Source organism: Adiantum capillus-veneris, chromosome 12 (genome assembly GCF_014529385.1).
Source record: "Adiantum capillus-veneris isolate H3 chromosome 12, ASM1452938v2, whole genome shotgun sequence".
NCBI lineage: Eukaryota > Viridiplantae > Streptophyta > Polypodiopsida > Polypodiales > Pteridaceae > Adiantum > Adiantum capillus-veneris.
The window spans coordinates 99,490,769-99,509,550 of record NC_140942.1 but is presented as its reverse complement, the minus strand read 5'-3'; the positions used below and the strand labels follow the sequence as shown (position 1 = coordinate 99,509,550).

Below are 18,782 nucleotides of genomic sequence, written 5' to 3'. Positions count from 1 at the left end.
TACTGAAGCATGCCAGAGAATGAGCCCTCTGCACATATTTAAAGGCCCTTGGCCTCAAAAGCAGCTACGTGAAAAGCAGTAAACCTAAAAGCAACTGGTCCAAAAGCATCTTGTCCAAAAGCAACTGGTCCAAAGGCATCTTGTCCAAAGCTGTCAGCCCGCTCAGTTCTTCAGTGTCTTGACTCGTCAGCAATTTGTGACAGGAGAGCTACTTGGTGGACATACTAGCAGGCAGATACAACCGGTACAAGAGTTGGGCACGAAGATGGCTTTCTATAGAGAGCATCTCCTCCAACTAACAGAGGATGGATATGTGATCAGACCGGCCTATATGGACACTCATTTATCCTATGGGATACGATGCGCTATTGGTCAGATGCGCACATCATCGCATCAGCTAGAGATTGAGACTGGCAAATTTAGAAGGGTACCAGCAGAAGCTTGGATATGCCAGTTGTGTCATATGGAGACAGAGACAGAGTTACATCACATTTATCATTGTCCGGTATACTATGAGATACAAGGCCGCTTTCACTCTCTATTCAGAGAGGGCTTTGGACCGTTGGCTAGAGTCATGAGATATCAGGATCAGAGATGCCTCGGGTTGTTTTTGCTAGAGCTGCGCAGATACAGGGAGAGTCTCTTGAGGAGACGAGGGAGTCAGAGACATTCACAGAGGGAGATCATTGACTTCTTTAGAGTAGGGACTCAACAGCCGGATGAGCATGCTCAACAGCAGATTTCAGAGCCCACTTCTACCAAAGCTATATTAGTGGACAGAGCCATTAAGCTCGGAAGAGCTAGACGCCCACGTCTACAAGGGCGACCACGACATCGACGAAGGCTCCACCAAAGAATCAGGACTATTCTAGCACGACATGGGAGACGCCCATTATGACTATTTACAAAGACGGACATTGACGAAGCTCTTCAACGACCGATGCAATACTTTCTCGGACAACGCCCGATGCCGGGCATCCTCAGGCATGGATTATGACGATGATGGTTTGCCAGAGTAGGTTGACTACGCGTAGGCCAAAGCAATTACCATCACAGACACAAGCAGTGCTTAGCGAATCCCAACCAACTACAGAATCCACGTCTGCATTACTTAAAGATAAACTAAGCTTATGCTGCACGTAATTGAACTTTGCGAAGAAGGCTATGCCGCGTGCCAGAGGCCATGCACAGATGAGCACGTGTGACCTATTGGTAAGAGAACCAGCGAGCAACGCCCACAAGGGGAGGAGTCGAGCGCCCAGAGACTGAAGCTGGATTCGTAGAGACTGGGGGCGACTTTGTGACACACAGGAAAAGAGGGTAACCATGTACACAAGAGTAGCTTGCCAGCAGTAAGCAGGTTCGGAGGATGGACCAATCAGCTGACCTCGGGACGAGGATATTCATGAAACTCCGCCTAAATCGAACGTGACTTAGGCGGAAGTTTCGAGAGAGCGTACTATCGCTAGGTTCAATGAGAGCAGAGAAGCTATCTAGAGTCGATAACTTAAGGTACATGTGATGATCAAGGTGGAGCTGAGCCTTTTGAGGGGTGACATTGAAAAAGAGATGTATGCAAACACAGAGACTTACAACAAAGCAATGTATGGAGATGAGGAAACAGTTGGACAAAGGGATGCTTGGTAAGCGTGATGAGATGTACACATCATTGAAGGCCGAAATGCAGATGATTGTGAGGGCATAAGTGAATGTAATGGAATGTGTGATGCAAAAAAGATATAGAGGATGCACTTACTGTGTTTGAATCCTGGAAATAAAAAATGGAAGAACGCATGAATAAAAAGGATGCATTGATCGAAGCACTTCAGGGAGACCTCGTAGCTTGCAAAAATACCCCCACAAAGGAGGGAGAAAATCAACCCTCAACGATAAAGGAGCTCGAAAGCATTAAGGAGTAGGTGAAACTATACGGGAGGAGGAAGAGTATAAGGCACGAATAACCTCTTCATGGGCGGAGCACCTATTTAGAACACAAGAGAAGGTTGATAAAGCTGAAAAGTGGATCGAGGACGCAAAGATAGGAAAAGTTAAGATGCGTGAAGCCACATCCACATCCACTATCATCAATATGACAATTGAGAAGGAGCAAAAGAGAAAGACTAGAGCCCTTCATGTGCATGTTACAGGTTTCAAAGACACTGGAAAAGTAGAGGAAGTGCAAGAGCTCTTGAAGCGCATGGGTATTTCTGAACCCACACATAGGTGCTTGGAGAGTTGGCAAGAAGGGAAGTGATGAGAAAGGAAGGCCCAAAGAAAGAGCACTCATTTTACTTTTCCCTACGTTGGAAGCTAGGAAGGAATTCCTGAAGAAGAGACATACACTCAAGCAACCTTGGATATTTTTGGGTGGTGACCTCACTCTCACACAAGTAGCACACAAGCAAGAGCTGATGCCAAAGATCAAGGCAGCTAGGGAGAAAGGGAAAATTGCTTTCTACAAGGGAGGGAGAGTAGTGGTGTTGGAAAAATGCACCGCATGATGGTGCGAGACCTATGGGACCAACCTTAAAATGGCACCATGGAATTGTAATGAATCGATGAAGCTAGATGTAGGCGCATTTGAGGATAGCTTTAAGGGAAGAGACATTATTTTTTACTCGGAAATACATCCGACTGTATGGTGCAACAGAAGTGAATGTTGAACTTTGCTCAAGATGAGTTCTCCGAACTGTGCTCAATGGTTCCTTTTACTTACAGAAGGGAGACCCTTCCGTTCCTTTAGTGAGAGAGTGCAGATGATCACAAACAAAGTGGGTAAACACTGTGCATGAAGGTACTGAGAGTGAGAGATAGAGAGAAGAATACGACACCAGAATGTTGTCAAACCCTCCTCCGAAGGCCCCACTCTCTATGGCGAGAGCGGTCTACTATTGATCGCACAAATCTCTACAATGCATTGGAGTTGCTGACGATGTCGACGACGACGAGACGCGCTGAAAACTGAAAACGCTAAGGGCTGAAATCTGCAAATCTTTATCTGCTGAATTCTGACTCTATGTTGGTGACGATGTTGATGGTGACGATGCGACGACGACACGCTGAAAACACAGATGCTGAAATCTGCGTTTTCCAGGCTGAATCTGCAAACTTTGGTGGATCTGACCGTGCGGCGAGGATCTGCTGTGGGAAGGTGAGATCTGTGAGGTTTGGGGCTTGTTCTACGGTGTCTTGATGCTGAAAACCGAAAATGTTGCTCTATCTGTTGGTTCCGTCGTGGAGAATCTGTCACAAGGCGGGCACCATGTGCCAATAGAAAAGAACAGACTGAACAGACTTTTAGCACTTCAGTAACAACTGAACTGTAAGAGAGAGACGACACGCGACACAGAGTGGCGGAATTCCACCCCAGAGAGTATTGGCCCCAAACCTTGGCTCCCCTTTCGGTATTTCTTTATATTGCATCATCAAAGTACAAGCCGATACTCCAGACTTTGCACCTTCTCGAGGAAGCATGCCAGAGAATGAGCCCTAGCCTCATATTTAAAGGCCCTTGCTTGAAAAGCAGTTATAGTAAATAGCCTTTAAAACTCAAAAGCTTCTGGTTCAAAAGCAAAGCCAAAAAGCTGTCAGCGCAATTTACGGAAATCCGTACAGCCTACCACGTCATCAGCCAGCGCAAAACGTGGAAATCCGTTGCCTGCCACGTCATCATGTCAGTGCAATTTTCGGAATCTGTCTGCTGCCCTTTAGGGTTTGGGTTTCTACAGTTTTAGGGTTAGGGTTTGCAGGTTTTAGGGTTAGGATTTTCAGAATTAGGGTTTTTAGGTTTTAGGGTTAGGGTTTCTGGCAAAAATTAGAGTTTAGGCCCCTCGGCCACATCTGTAAGTTGACTCCATTCTTTAGGCTTTGACACGTCAGCAGTTTGTCACAGAATCTGCAAAACGTTGTGGGACTTTGTTGATTCAAAAACGCTAGGGCTGATCTGGGATCTTTTGCAAAAACGCTAGTGATCTGTTGAGTCTGATGTCGCCAGACTGCTGCAATGCAAAAACTCTAGGAGATCTGCAAAGCAATGAAAACGTTGGCGTGTTCTTTGGCTGAAAACGTTGTCTCCTGCTGGGGGGGGGGGGGGTGTTTCCTTGCTGACAAGGTGCACTGTCTGATGTCTGGTCCATGCTGCCTCTTCTGCCCAAAAGTGCTAGCGCTAGGGTTTCTTATATATTTGGCTTGCTAAATTGCTCTACTCAGTTTCCAAACAAAAGTCACGTAAAAGTAATAAGTGAAAAATGGCTAAAGTAGGAAAATTAGGTTTTCTGCATTGTAAAATGCTCCTGATGGAATTTGATGGTAATGCTGATGATCATGTTGTGTGCAACCCGAGAATATGCATCTACTCTAAGTGCTTGGACATGCACGGTCTGCGAACAGACTCACAAAAGTGCCAGAACACTTCCTAAGCTATCTGAACTGAACCCATGTCATGAAGTAGCGTGTCCACGTACACATAGGGTTAGATGTGCACGTGGCATCCCCTCCTTTTCAAAGTGAGGTATTGGTACCGAACTTTATGGCGTCGATGGAGATCGCCAACAGCGTTTAGAATCCTGGAAAGGACTCTTCGCCCGGCCCACTCTATTGCGTGGGTCATGTGATACTTGAACTTTATAAAGGTTTGCAACGCTTGCTTCTTTGGGCCGCTTCGAAAGCGACACAAGGTCATTTGTGGCTCCTTCAATGCTCCAACTTCGTCTATAGTTATGCGTCTACCTTCTTCAAGAATGTCCGAGGCTGAAAATTCCTAAAACCATTTCCAACACAAAAACATGAACATACCCATTTCATGTAAAGTGACTGTAAAAATTCTAGTCTTCTTAAAAGACTGTGCATGCAATGTAGATGAACATATAGATGGAGTCTCAAATCGTTCATCAAACACACGTAAACAATGGATTCGAAACTTGTCTTTTTGATTGAAATCAATCAACTGTGGCAAATCACAATGGAAATGCCGATGCTTGATGCTCAATTCTTTTTGTGCTCTTTCGGATAGTGTGTCATATTAAGGAAGAGACATGGAATGTGAATTCCTTGGGTGCAAACATTTCATCTTTTCATGAGTAATCCGCATACATCCGTGCTCATTCATGAGTGAATCGTGCTCATCGTGCAATATGTCATGCCTATGAAAAGGGATCACATAAGGACGGTGACTAAAATACAGGAAAGCATCACGAATGAAACACTCAAACAATGTGTGCTGACTAATCATTCGAACACATAGTACTCCCTATGGGGGTTCTTTGGATCTCGACTCGAGAGCCAAGATCGGTTCTTTGTGATCTATCGAATCTGCAATGAGGTTAGCTTCACTAGTCAAAGTATCAACTAAACCATCATCCTTGTGAACAATCACATCATTATCTGGCAAATCATCATGCTCGTGAATAATCACATCATTATCCTGCAAATTATCATGCTCGTGAATAATCACATCATTATCTTGCAAATTATCATGCTTGTGAATAATCACATCTTGATCATGCAAATCATTATGCTTATCATTATCATGCAAATCATGTGTGTCGTGCTTTGGAGAAGAAAAGACTGAGAGAGTCTTCTTCTCCTGATTCTTGTCAATCTGCGCCTGCACACTAGAAAAGAGTTTGAACAACTCTTGCATGTGTTGGGTTCTCTGTTCGGCCGCCAAGCGCGCTTGCTCAGGCTCACGCTCAAAGGCTGCCATTCTTTTTGCTCTTATTTCTTCGCGTTCTAACTTTCGGTCCTCATCATCTTGTCGAAAGGCTTCATAGGAGTTAGTGCAATCCTTGGAGTAGATGAGGAAGGGGGAGGGTCGGAAAAACCTCCTGGTTAGGAAAATTCTTCTTCACCACCCTCATGCTCATCACCTTCATGCAAAGTATCCATTCCGCTTCGGGTGATGACCATACACTGAAGTCTTAGGTTCTAAAGTTCACAAGGAACTTGGCTTCTTGTAGTCTTGGGTTCTTGGGTGTCTGGAGTCTTGAGGTTCTTCTTTAGCTTGCAATCTGTGTTAGAGAAGGATCTTCTCTTACCTGAGCTCTTCTCTTTCCCGCGGGTGCACCCCTTGGCAGCCTTGCGCTCACACCAAGGTTGCCTTTTCCCACCTCACGTCAATTGGCCGGCCGCTAAGTGCACGGTCTGCTCTCAATGAGTGAAAAGAGAAACAAGGGGAGGTTGGACAAGCCCTTCTTTCTTGGTTTTCCTATTAGTCTTCAAAAACACGATTAGGAATCAACACGCCCAAGTGGACTTGGGTTACGTGCGACCCCAACAAGCAAAAAAAGTTCTGTGGTTCTTTCCTCGAGTGATACAGAACACTGCCAAAGCTCTGATACCAATGTAAGGTGCAGCGGAAGTGAATGTAGAACTTTGCTCAAGATGAGTGCTCCGAATTGTGCTCAAGGGTTCCTTTAACTTACGGAAGGGAGAGCCTTCCGTTCCTTCAGTGAGAGAGTGCAAATGATCACAAACAAAGTGGGTAAACATTGTGCATGAAGGTACTGAGACTGAGAGATAGAGAGAGAATAATACGACACCAGAATGTTGTCAAACCCTCCTCCGAAGGCCCCACTCTCTATGGCGAAAGCGGTCTACTATTAATTGCACAAATCTCTACAATGCAATGGACTTGCCGACGATGTCGACGACGATGAGGACGACGACGAGACGGGCTGAAAACTGAAAACGCTAAGGGTTGAAATCTGCAAATCTTTATCTGTTGATTCTGACTCTATGTCAGTGACGATGTTGATGGCGACGATGCGACGACGACGTGCTGAAAACATAGATGTTGAAATCTGTGTTTTCCGGGCTGAATCTGCAAACTTTGGTGGATCTGACCGTGCGGCGAGGATCTGCTGCGGGAAGGTGAGATCTGCGAGGTTTGGGGCTTTTTCAGCGGTGTCTTGATGCTGAAAACTGAGCTGGTCTATCTGTTGGTTCAGTCGCGGAGAATCTGCAAAACGCAGTGGGACTTTGCTGATCCAAAAACACTAGGGCTGATCTGGGTCTTCTGCAAAAACGCTAGTGATCGGTTGAGTTTGCTGTCGCTAGGCTACTGCAGTGCAAAAACGCTAGGAGATCTACAAAGCAATGAAAACACTGGCTTGTTCTTTGGCTGAAAACGCTATGTCTCTTACCCGGGGGGGGGGGGTCTTGCTGAGAAGGTGCATTGTCGGATGTCTGGTCCCTGCTGCCTCTTCTGCCCAAAAGTGCTAGCGCTAGGGTTTCTTATATACCGGCTTGCTAAATTGCCCTACCCAGTTTCCCAACAAAAGTCACTTAAAAATAATAAGTAAAAAATGGCTAAATTAGGGAAATTAGGTTTTCTGCACTGTAAAATGCTCCCGATGGTAATGCTGATGATCATGCTGTGTGCAACCAGAGGATATTCATCTACTCTAAGTGCCTGGACATGCACGGTCTGCGAACAAACTCACAAAAGTGCCAGAACACTTCCTAAGCTAACTGAACTGAACCCATGTCATGAAGTAGCTTGTCCACGTACAGATAGGGTTAGATGTGCACGTGACACGGACTCTTGGCGGCACATTACCTAGAGTGACGGGATACCATTCGTAGACTACTTGTAGGCAGGATGTGAGATCAACGTATAGAGGACTGGGTCAAGAGGTGTGGCAGTCCGATTCAAAGAGGACCTTCAACCCTTCATTCGTATTGTTTGGAGAGATGAGCAGGCAAGATATATGTGGGTCAAAGTGAGCGGAGACAGGGAGGCCACTCTATAGTGCAATATGCTATTTTGCCCCCAACCCATCTCATTATGCATCGCCCAAGGGGCAGTCACCCTACATTATATTGGATGAGGACATATGGGAGTTCTCTAGGATGGAGATGTCATTCTCTAGAATATTGATCATATTCTGACACTTGGAGCCATTATTGAGGAGGGGAGATTACGTGGGAGACGGCTCTATTGTTGCTTTGTGGACTTCCGCAAAGCCTTCGATACAGTTCCTAGAGCTAGATTGATGCACAGACTGCAAGAGATGGGGGTTCCAAAAGTGTTGATTTGGGGGATCATGGCTCTATGCAAGTCAGTAGTGGGTCATGTACGCACTCCAGAGGGGATTTCTGATTTGGTTCACTCCGCTATTGGGGTGTAACAGGGCTGCCCGCTATCTCCTACACTATTTGGCATGTATGTGGATGAGGTTGCTAACTACATTGAGAGGGACGGTGATAGAGGAGCACAATTGGCAGGGACATGGTTCCCACTATTGCTATACGCTGATGATATTTTGTTGATTCTGACTCCCAGGAGGGATGCAACATCATTTAGATGCTTTGCACACACTTGCCCACGATAGTGGATTGTTGTTTGTTAACCTGGGGAAAACCAAGGTTATGGTGTTTAACACCACACCACACTGGGTCAGGAGGTCAGCACCCAAATTTACATATGGCCAGGAGATGGTGGAGTATATTGATGCATACACCTATCTTGGGGTAGTCTTCAGTGGTCCAGTGTTTTCATTGAGGAGAGCAGCAGAAAGTAGATTGACAAGAGATTATGCAGCCTTGGGAGGATTGGAGAAGATGTGTTCGCAGGTTCGGTTTCAAGAACCTCGAATAAAGCTGTGGCTTTTGGACACTCTAGTGGCTTCAGCTATGCTTTATGGGGTTCAGATTTGGGGACCCTCGGTGGACCATCATGGCAGATCTGGTAGCATTGATGGATGGAGATGGATGGAGAGGCGTCTAGTCTCTATGATCTCTTGGATGATTCGGGCTAAGGCCTCAGTGCCACATATGCTAGTTTCACCATCCTCCCCATCTTCTTGCTTGGCCGCTTGGAAATGCCATTTACGCCGCAGAATCACCTGAAAATAGGAACAAAGATGAGTTTCTAAAGACTCGAGAGATCATTTTCTTCATCTCAGAGCAGATGGCTTCCATCTCTCGTCCTAGATAATTGGATACACACTTTTTGCATGGCATTAGGTGCATGGTTTGGTCATAAAAATGAAATGAAATGTTTATCTACGTATGCAAAAGGCCTAAAGGAGAATTGCATCATCCTCATTTGATCCAAATATCCAATACAAAAGGCCAAGGTAAAAAAATACAAAAAATGTAAACAAATAAGTGAACCAGTACGGCCAGATCATAGCATATCTCCCAAAGCTGCATCTCCATAGTAGGCAGCCATTGTAGGGACCATCACATGACTTCCTCACGGACCGCAGCATCATGACATCAATCTCCTCGTCCACGAAGAACCTTGTAGGTGTTCCTCTATGCCTCTCAAAATGGCCTGAATGCGGCGATGATACATATAACCTTAACGTGATCTGTGAGAGGGATGAGGTTCTTAGGTGAGATTTATTGAGATTATTTATAGCAGACAAATACAACACCCTCACAGTCTCTTCCCACAATATGTATTGTAATCACCTTGTAGAGAGTAGTCTCTACCCAGGACGTGTTTTATAATCACCTTGTTTTGTAGATGAAGAGAAAAATCACCTGCTACTTAATCTGAAACACTTAATTGGTACTGGAGAGAGAGGCGAGGTTGAGCCCTTTCAAGTAATGTGCCTTGTACAGCCAAGACTCTCATTGTGCGCATGCCATCCATGACAGCTGGCAAGGGCATTACTACTCTGCTCCTCTTTCCATTGAACTGCAGATGCCTTTATACCGTCAAAGCTCCTTGCAATCCAGTCAAATACAGGATTATATTGACCAGAGGGGCTTGGAGCCTTGGGCTCTAGGGGAGTAAGAGCTGCATGGTCATGCCAAGAACTATCAAGAGAGTGTACATACCAGACAAAACCTAACCCTGAAATTTGTCACACTTCGATTTGTCATCCAACACCTTGGCACATATACACTTCATGACCCGATAGTAGAGTTTCTTCACATTGAGGCGGCCTAGACTTCGGTTGTTCGGTCGTACCTGTGAGACCCCCCTTGATTATGATCAGATTGCAGTGTAACATGGCACATTGATGCTTACATCCCACTGGTCAAATCCTCTTATCTTACATTCATGCAGGTTGTGACTTGTGAGAATTGAATGATAGCTTAATTTGAGTCATATTGCAATTCTAGCATTCTTATGCTCCTCTATTGTGTTTCATAGGAGAGTTTCTAATTTGATAAATTTAATCTCATCAGTTCCTTCTGATTTTGCTGACATTGAGTTGCAGGAGTGTCATTGTGGCATGGGTTGTAGAGGACACACAATTCTGACACCATTCGGCAAAGTTGTGTGTCAAAGTTCTAACATGCATTAAGCAAGAAATGTTTTAAGTTCTCCTTGCTATTCCGTCAGTTGGGGACCTATATATTTTCTAACCAGTTGGCCTAGCTTGGGGTGTCAATTTCATCGAGACTCGCAAGTCTCAATATATGCTATCGTCATGGAGGACCAAAAGTGTAGTAGGTATATTGTAGCAAAGTGGACCTTTTGGGCATCACTGGATCTATGTTGCCTTATCGTGAATGTTCTCTTCTTTCTTTTAATCTGTGTTAACTTGTTTGTCTGAAAGGGAATCAAGGAAGCAAATATACCTTTTGAAACACAAAGTTTTGAAGTACGGATATCAAGACATTTGAGCACTGTAACCTCTGATAGGTGGGAACAGTTTTTGATGCTGTTTATAACGTTTTTATGACCTTTCTGCAGCTTGTTCTTTGGCCGTATCTTCTTAAGCTGATAGTTGCAGCAGACTATACGGGGGCTGTTGGAACGGTAAGACTCAGGCCTTTGTATGCCTTGTACAGTTACTTGGTCAAAAGCTGTTGCTTTTTAGTTCATATTTGCCTCTTACCATTGACGAATGGGTAGGAAGGAATCTTTCATGTTATATGGTCTTTATTCTTTCTCTGTAAATTGTCAAACTTTGGTTGTAATAGTCGCTGCAGTGAGCAACTTCTATGCTAGAAAAAAGTCCCAAGTAGCTTGTTTAACGGCCATACCATTATCCTTCTTTCAATTTTCTCAAGACAGACAATTATTTCTCTCAGAAACCTATCCTGCACAGTCTGCTTTCCACCCTGATATTATTAGGGGTGATCTTAACCCTGGGGACCTTGTGTAGATTCTTTAGCTTTGAGAAGAAGCTACAAGATGGAGGCCATTCTTTTGCCTAGAGTGTACCTCTTTACTACAACACTTGCTATGTTCACTAAAAAGCTGTAATAACCTAGAAAGTGTACTTAGGGGCCACCGTACAGTCTAGTTTATGGCTGCTTTTATGTCGATCCTTGCAATTCAAACTGTGATCTGTAGAAATCCTTCTCCATTCTCCTCTCTCATGCATTGTACTGTAGCCACCCCCAGGATTTTTGAAAGGCATCGGTAACGATCTCCAATTTTGGCAATTTTTGTGGGTGTTTGTGTAGTTCAAGATTCTATGCAGGACTTTGACTGGGGTTGTGCAACCAAATTCCATTTTGCTTGCGTTTTGGTCTCTGTTTTAGAGTTAGAGTGCACTCATGTGCAGAACGCAGAGGTTTGGGTTTCTGCAAATCTTTCATTTTGGTGTAGGAATCTTGATTGGTGCTACATTTCTCACATCTACTATATAGTAGTGTGAAACAGTGTATCAGGTGTATATAAGAATTTTTTGTATCGGTGGTGATTACCCATACAACACAACATTTTTTAAGGTTTTTTCGTACCGTAGTTATCGTACCTATCCACCTTGCCCATGAGAGACTTCATGGGGTGATCACCATTGTATACTTTCTCCATTGTACACCTTGTTAGGTCATGGAGTGGTCCCGCTACATGAGCAAAGCCTTGGATAAACCTCCAATAATAGGAACACAATTCTAGAAAGCTACGCACATCGTGTACTACCGTAGTGGGAGTTGGCCATTCTTGTACCACCTAGATCTTTGCTGGATCCATGCTCACTTGGTTGTGAGAGACTATATGGCCGAGATAGTGTATTTCCGTGAGGAAGAACTCACTATTCTTTGCATTGACATGCAACTCATGCTTTTGCAGATGCTGAAATACTGTACCCAAGCGCTTCCAATGTTCCTCTTCTGTCTATGAAAAGACATGTATGTTAATAAAGAATACTTCTGTAAAAGCTCGGTGTGGGCTGAAAATCCGAACCATCATTCGATTGTATGTGGTAGGAGCATTGGTCAAGCCGAAAGGCATTACCATAAATTCATAGAGTCCAAAAGTAGTGTGAAAAGCAGTCTTATGGACATCCTCAGGGGTGATTCGTATCTGATGATATCCGCTCTTTAAGTCTATGTTACTAAAGATGTTTGTACCCTACAACTTATCAAGAATATCATCAATTCGAGAAATCGAAAAGCGATTCTTGATAGTGAACTTGTTTAGAGATCGGTAATCTATGCACATTCGAAACTTGCCATCTTTCTTTTGCATCAGTAGAATTGGAGAGCAGTAGGGTGAAGTACTTGGTCGTACTAGACCTTTTTCCAGAAGCTCGTTAACTTGCTTCAAACTTTCCTCTTGCTGAGAAAGACTTACCTTGTAAGAGGGCTGGTTAGGAGGAGAGCTACCCGTTATGAGATCAACGTGGTGATCTTCGTGACGTTTTGGAGATAGCCTATTTGGGAGAGTTTCAACGAATCAATAAATTGAAAATATTAAATTTTCAAACTCGAGAGTGAACCCTCGTTAGTTTTATCCTTTTCTCGTGCGAAAATTAAGTAAAGAGAAACACACTTCTTTATCTCCTTTTTAATACAGATATGGCTCACAATAGGGAATAGCCAATCTTGAGCATCAACAAAAAATTTAATGTTCTTGCCCTCATGTTCATAAGTGATGGTCTTTTCCACATAATCTGGGTCCGGTTGCTGATGAAAGTGCCGTGACATACCTAAGATGATATCACATCTGTCGATGGGTGCCATCAAGAATGACGCGAATCCTTGTACTCGCCAAGCAGAAGATTGGGCTGTCCTTGCATGGGAGCTGCATTGGTAGTCAACCCCTCGAATGCTGATCTGGATGTGACCGGAGTGCCTAGCTAAGCCGGCGTGAGGCCGAAGCGTTCCGCAATATCCAGGGAGATAAAGTTGTCCATTGATCCTGGATCATAAAGGATTAGTACCTGATGGTTATTCAGAGATCCCCAGCCCTTTAGAAGCTTACGCTTCCCTTTTTCCGTTTACGTATTCCCTTGAACGTCAGGAATAGAATTGGAGCTTGACGGAGCGGGTTCCTTCTTCGTTTGTTCTTTCTTCAAAGATGCTTGTTCCTGCCATTGCTACCAAACAGGGCACCCGGGCTTCATGTGTCCTTTCTCATAATACTAGAAACATCTTTTTGCTCTTTGAAGGTTCGTACTTTGGGCGACAGATACTTGAGCCATTTTCCGGTACCCTCTGACTGCTTAGGCTGATCCGGGTCCTTAGGGGGACATTTGGTTGATGGACTGCTTTGAACTTCCACATCTTTCCCTCATTGGAGATGTTCATAAAAGGAGTAACCTTCTAAAGAACAGACCAATACTCGTCCACATAGGCCGTGACTTTCTCATGTTGCTTCTGGGTGAGCCAATCCCATTCCTTCTGGATGTTCTTCTTGAGCTCGGGCGGAAGGAATTGTTCATAAAATTTAGCTTTGAATTGAGTCCACGTTCTGGCTTGAGTACCTTCTAGAATCTTGGCCAATGTCACAAATGGTTGACGTGGCCTGCAGAGTATACACACACCCCCTCCCCCTCTTGGCAAGGACTCCCAGACTGCAGCAGAAATGCTGATGTGGCCTACTGCACGGACACAGACACCCTGGCTGGACTGAGGCAGCGTACGGCAGAATTGGGCAGCAGCGTGCGGAAATTGTCAGCCACGTGGCTTGCTGTACGGATGGTAGATTTGCCTGGATTCTTGTTGCTTTTTGGCTACGCAATAAGGCTTGAAAACTCTACGCAAGAAATTCCTTTAGTTTACGCAAGTTAGAGAGAGAGAGAAAGAAACTCTTTGCTTTATTTTTAAGGGCAGTTTTTTATGGACAGCTCTTGAAGCTTTTGGGCTTGGCTTTTAGCATCCCCTTGTACTCTTTAAATACGCGGGTTGGCCTCTCACAACTCAGAGCATCAGACGAAGAGTCTGAGTGTGAGCGCATGCCCGCACTCTTGTACTTTGAACACAGATTAATACAAAAAGAAATACCGAAAGGGGCGCCAGTCTTTGGGGCCAATATCTCTAGGCACGGAACTCCGCTGGGCCAGTGTCGAATCAATTGTGAACTGTGAACTATTTGAAGTGATTATTTGTGGTGTCATGGTAGATTCTGGACTTGGAGTGTCCAAGTCTGTTACAGTGGTATAAGAGCACGACCGATTTCTCTTCTACGGGAATCCTATCCCTAAATTTTGTCCGCGGCATCTATGGATTCAGGCAAAGATCATTCGACTCCCTCGGTATCCGGAGATGCGGGAAGGGATCACAGCGAAGTTTAGGCAAGGAGTACGGCCTGCCTCGGCCTACTCAGGTGGAGCGTCAGGAGATGGAGCGTCGTCAATTGATCGCCGATGCAACAAAGATGATGCTTAATTTTGCCAAGGACCCAAAATTGGCAAAATATATGAACCAGACTTCTTTCGAGGAAGTGCACACATAGTGGTAGAAAACCACAAAACCATCCCGAAACCCGCTCTCAAGAAACCTCCTACTCCCAAGAGTTATACAGAGAAAGAATTAGAAGAGGTGGTTGATGCACGAATTGTTTAGCTTTTTGACGCGCAAAACAAAGCTAGAAAGGACGACAAAAAGCAGAAGAAAAGCACCGACTTCCCGGGTTATTTGGGTTGTCAGTCTACTTTTGACAAGGGAAGAAAACAGAAGAAGCGTGTTCGATTTGAAGGAGTACCGAGTTCTTCTTTTTCTTCTTCTTCTGACAGTTCTTCTAGCTCATCTGACTCGAGCGAAGAAGACAGAAAAGGCAAAAAGCTAAGCAAAAAGCAACGCTTCGGAAAGGGCAAGAAAAAGGCAAAGAAGTCTAAATCTCACCCTGTGGTTGACAGTTCTATAGAGGACTTGTCCAGTTCGGACTCGGATGACAACAGCTTTTATGCAAAGAAGAAGAATTTTTACAAAGCCAACCAATATGACTTTCTGGAAGACAAAAGCAAGAAAGTCCGAGAGTTTAAGGAAGGTGGACAGTCAATTAAATTTGACACGTTTTTTGGTTATAGAGATGCTTCGAAGGCTTTGTCTTTTGTACAGCAGTTTCACATCGCTTTTGCAGGAGGGCGTTGCTCAGAGCACTCTAAGATTCGAAGAGCTGCCTCTTACTTTAAGGGGAATGCTCGAACTTGGTGGTCCACGCTTCTATTAAACAAGACTGCGCCAGTTAAATGGCTGAAATTCAAGAGGCTTTTTATTTCTTCTTGGCCGACTCGAGAGTATGAACGCGACATACGAACTGCTTGGAACCATCTTTGGATTACCAAGAAGGATACAGTGGACGCTTATTGCGAGAGATTCTGGAGCTCTTTTCTACCCGCTTCTTCATTTAAGAAGATCTCGTTTAAGGAACAGATTGAGTGGTTTACCTTGGGTCTTTCTACAGAGATCCAAGATCACTGCTTGGAACAGAAGTCAGCTTCCATTCATGAGTTGATGAGTCATGCAAAACGGGGTTTTGCCATTCACTCTGGCAGTTTGACCTACCCCACCGATGAGATCATGACACAAAGAGCCGAACAAACTTGTGAAAGTAGAAAGAGGAAGAGCAACTCAGAAAAGAAAGATGCACAACCCAAACTTACTCCTCAAGAGAGAGCTCGCTACATCAAGGAAGGGAAGTGCTTTGGATGCGGGGAAACTTTCAAACTGGACATATCTCCACGAAGTGCCCTAAAAAGGCACAGAAAGAACAGAACGACAAGGACGACGAGAGGCCTGAGAGTTCGAGAGTAGCTGAGGAACGTGGAAGAAAAGGCAAGATGAAAATAGGACCGGTTCCAGATTGCGTGGGTATTGATCCCAGCACGTTGGACGAGAGTACAGTATTTTGCCGCGCTTGGGGCAAAGTGAAAGACCAAGAAGCCCTGATCTTCTTCGTTGGAGGAACCAAGGCCAACTTCATTTCACCTGAATTGGCGGTGCGGCTCGAGATCACTCCCGATCGGATGGGACCACTTGCGGAGGCAGTTCTAGCGGCACCTGGTAGGGACGTAGCCATTACACCTGTCATTGGCAAACTTCAGTTGCATTGTCAGGGATATTTGGGGCATGAGGACTTTTACATAATGCCTTTGGAAGGTTGTGATGTCCTCTTGGGAATTCCCTGGTACTACAAGAACAACGCCGTGGTCGACTATCGGGCGAGGAAAGAGACATTGACCACAGAGAAGGGCAGAACCATTGTACTTCACATTAAACTTAAGGGCGAGTCTGTCCCTATTGTATCGGCTTCGGCCATTTCCAAGTTAATGAAATCCAGTCTGTGTGTTTACTCGATCTTTGTGAAAGAGTTGAGTGATGAGGATAGGACAAATATGTCTGAACTTCATAAAGAACGCCAAGATTTTCTCCACTCTCATGCCGATTGCTTCTCAGAGGACCTGCCAGGCGAGTTACCACCCGCTCGTCCTGAAGATCATACTATTGATCTAATTCCTCGAAGCACGCAACCAAACCGGCCACCTTACCGTGTGAGCCGAGCCCGTAACGAAGAGATTATGAACCAAGTGAAAGACCTCTTGGAAAAGGGTCTTGTCTAACCTAGTACGTCACCGTATTGCTCTCCAGTGTTGTTGGTTTTGAAGAAAGACGGATCTTGGAGAATGTGCATCGATTATAGAGCTCTCAACGAAATCACCATCAAGAACAGATTTCCGATTCCTAGGATCGATGATCTACACCCAGATTCACGAGTTTGTTTTGGAAGGCAATTTGGGAGAACATTGGCACGCGGTTACAGTTCTCGTCTTCTTTCCACCCGCAAATTGACGGGCAATCTGAGATTGCCAATTCAGTGGTTTTAGATCTATTGAAGTCCTAGATCTTGGATTAGAAGACTCAATGGGAAAAGTATCTACCTTTGATGGAATTTGCCTACAACAACACGATACACTCTTCGACGGGGAAGGCGCCATTTGAGATTATTGAAGGTGCTGCGAAGGTTCCACCCTTCCTAAGCACAAAAGATAAGATTTTTGAAGCTGATGAGAATACGTGCGACTTAGACACGGCTTTTGCTAACGTTCGCGAGGCTTTGCAGAAATCTCAGCAAAGACAGAAAAAGGCAGCGGATCCCCATCGTCGCGATTTGAAATTGAAGGAGGATGATTGGTTGCTCTTACGTTTTGAAAAGGCACGCCTGAGAAAGAAGAAGGGAAAGGAGAGGCTTTTTCCAAAGCTTGTATGAGAAACTACAGACCTTTCCAGATCTCTGAAAAGATCAATGATGTCTCCTTCCGACTGAAACTGCCTAACACTTGGAGGATTCACAATGCATTTCATGTGAGTCTCTTGAAACCTTTTAAAGGTGATGTGCCCGAAGATGGGGAGCCAATGAGCAACCCGAAGTGGAGGAAAACGAGATCCTTGTTCCTAAACATATTTTGGCACAAAAGGACAGAAAGAATAAGGGTAAAGTACGATGGCGGTTCTTGGTTAAGTTCAAGAACTATCCTGCATTGGATGCAAAGTGGATGAAGGAGGAGGACCTAGCAAATACTCCTCAGATTGTGCACCTGTACCTTGAAGCTTTTGGTTTAGCATAGTCTTCTCCAAATGGAACCCCGAATTCAGCTTGGCCGAAGATCTGGTGCAGTGGGTTGCACAAGAGGGTAGTGACTCCGCTCCTTTGTCAACAGATGCGTTGATTTTTAGAATACTAGAGTCACTGATGTCTCTTTGAGCTTCAGGGATACTAAGAGCTGACAGTATTTTGCTGTATGACTTTATGAAATCGTATTCCTGAATATGAAATTGATTTGTTCTTTACTTGTTTTTAAGTGCAGGAACTGATAGACTAAATGACTGCAGCATTTTGGTCTAAATGATCTTGAATGACATTGTCACAAACGGGAGCGCATAACAATATAAAATATACTCGGATAAATAGAATTTATCACTTAATACTGAAGCCAAAGGATATATAGAGAGAAATAAATAGAGAGATAGAGAGTGAGAAGATCGACACAGTACTGGGACTAGAAGATGGACTGGTCCCCCCCCCCCCCCTTAAAGAGAATCCTTTATTAGGGAGAATCTTTTTACAAGCACAAGAACCGGAGAAAACCCCTCCGTTCTAAATCTTGGACTTGACGGTCATTCCTTCCTGTAAGGGAAATCCGAGAGACGAGCTCTCAATCGTTTTTCCGTCTGTACTCGGAGTTGAGACTCCGCAGACAATTTCCGAATTCCGTTTCCGGAATTCCCAAGCGTAGGCCGAAGCCTTCTCGCTTCTCCTTCGCGATGAAGTACCTGCAAAAACACACACGCAAACACGCGACAACAATTCGTATGGCGAATCCACAATAGATACCTGTCGCTCTTGCGCGGGAAAAGCGACTTTCGTGCTTCGTAGTCTTCCGATCTCTCGCGTCTTCTGGCGGTAGAGTCTTCTCTTGCTGGCGCTGGCAACTCCTTTTCAGTGAGGGCATGTGAGCTTCTTCGCTACGGCACGAATAGCTGCTCGCGTAGAGATCGCAGACGTTTTTTTTTTGTTTTTTTTTTCAAATTATTTTTTTCCTTTTTTTTTTCGTTGTTCTGCCAGAAAAAGAGAGAGAGAAAACGCTGGCTGATCTGTTGCCTTATTTATCGGATGGCTGCCCACTTATTAAATGGGCGGCCGG

At 44.7% G+C, this 18,782-nt stretch overlaps 1 protein-coding gene across 3 annotated transcripts in view; it reads left to right on the top strand.

Moving 5' to 3' along the window:
• Positions 1–18,782, top strand: part of LOC147446206 (ARM repeat superfamily protein) — a 204,488-nt gene that overhangs the window by 57,362 nt on the left and 128,344 nt on the right. For all 3 annotated transcript variants that reach the window (XM_086525470.1, XM_086525469.1, XM_086525468.1), the window contains exon 18: positions 10,658–10,723. In XM_086525470.1, the coding sequence (XP_086381596.1) occupies positions 10,658–10,723 (66 nt within the window). The remainder of the gene's footprint in view (positions 1–10,657; positions 10,724–18,782) is intronic.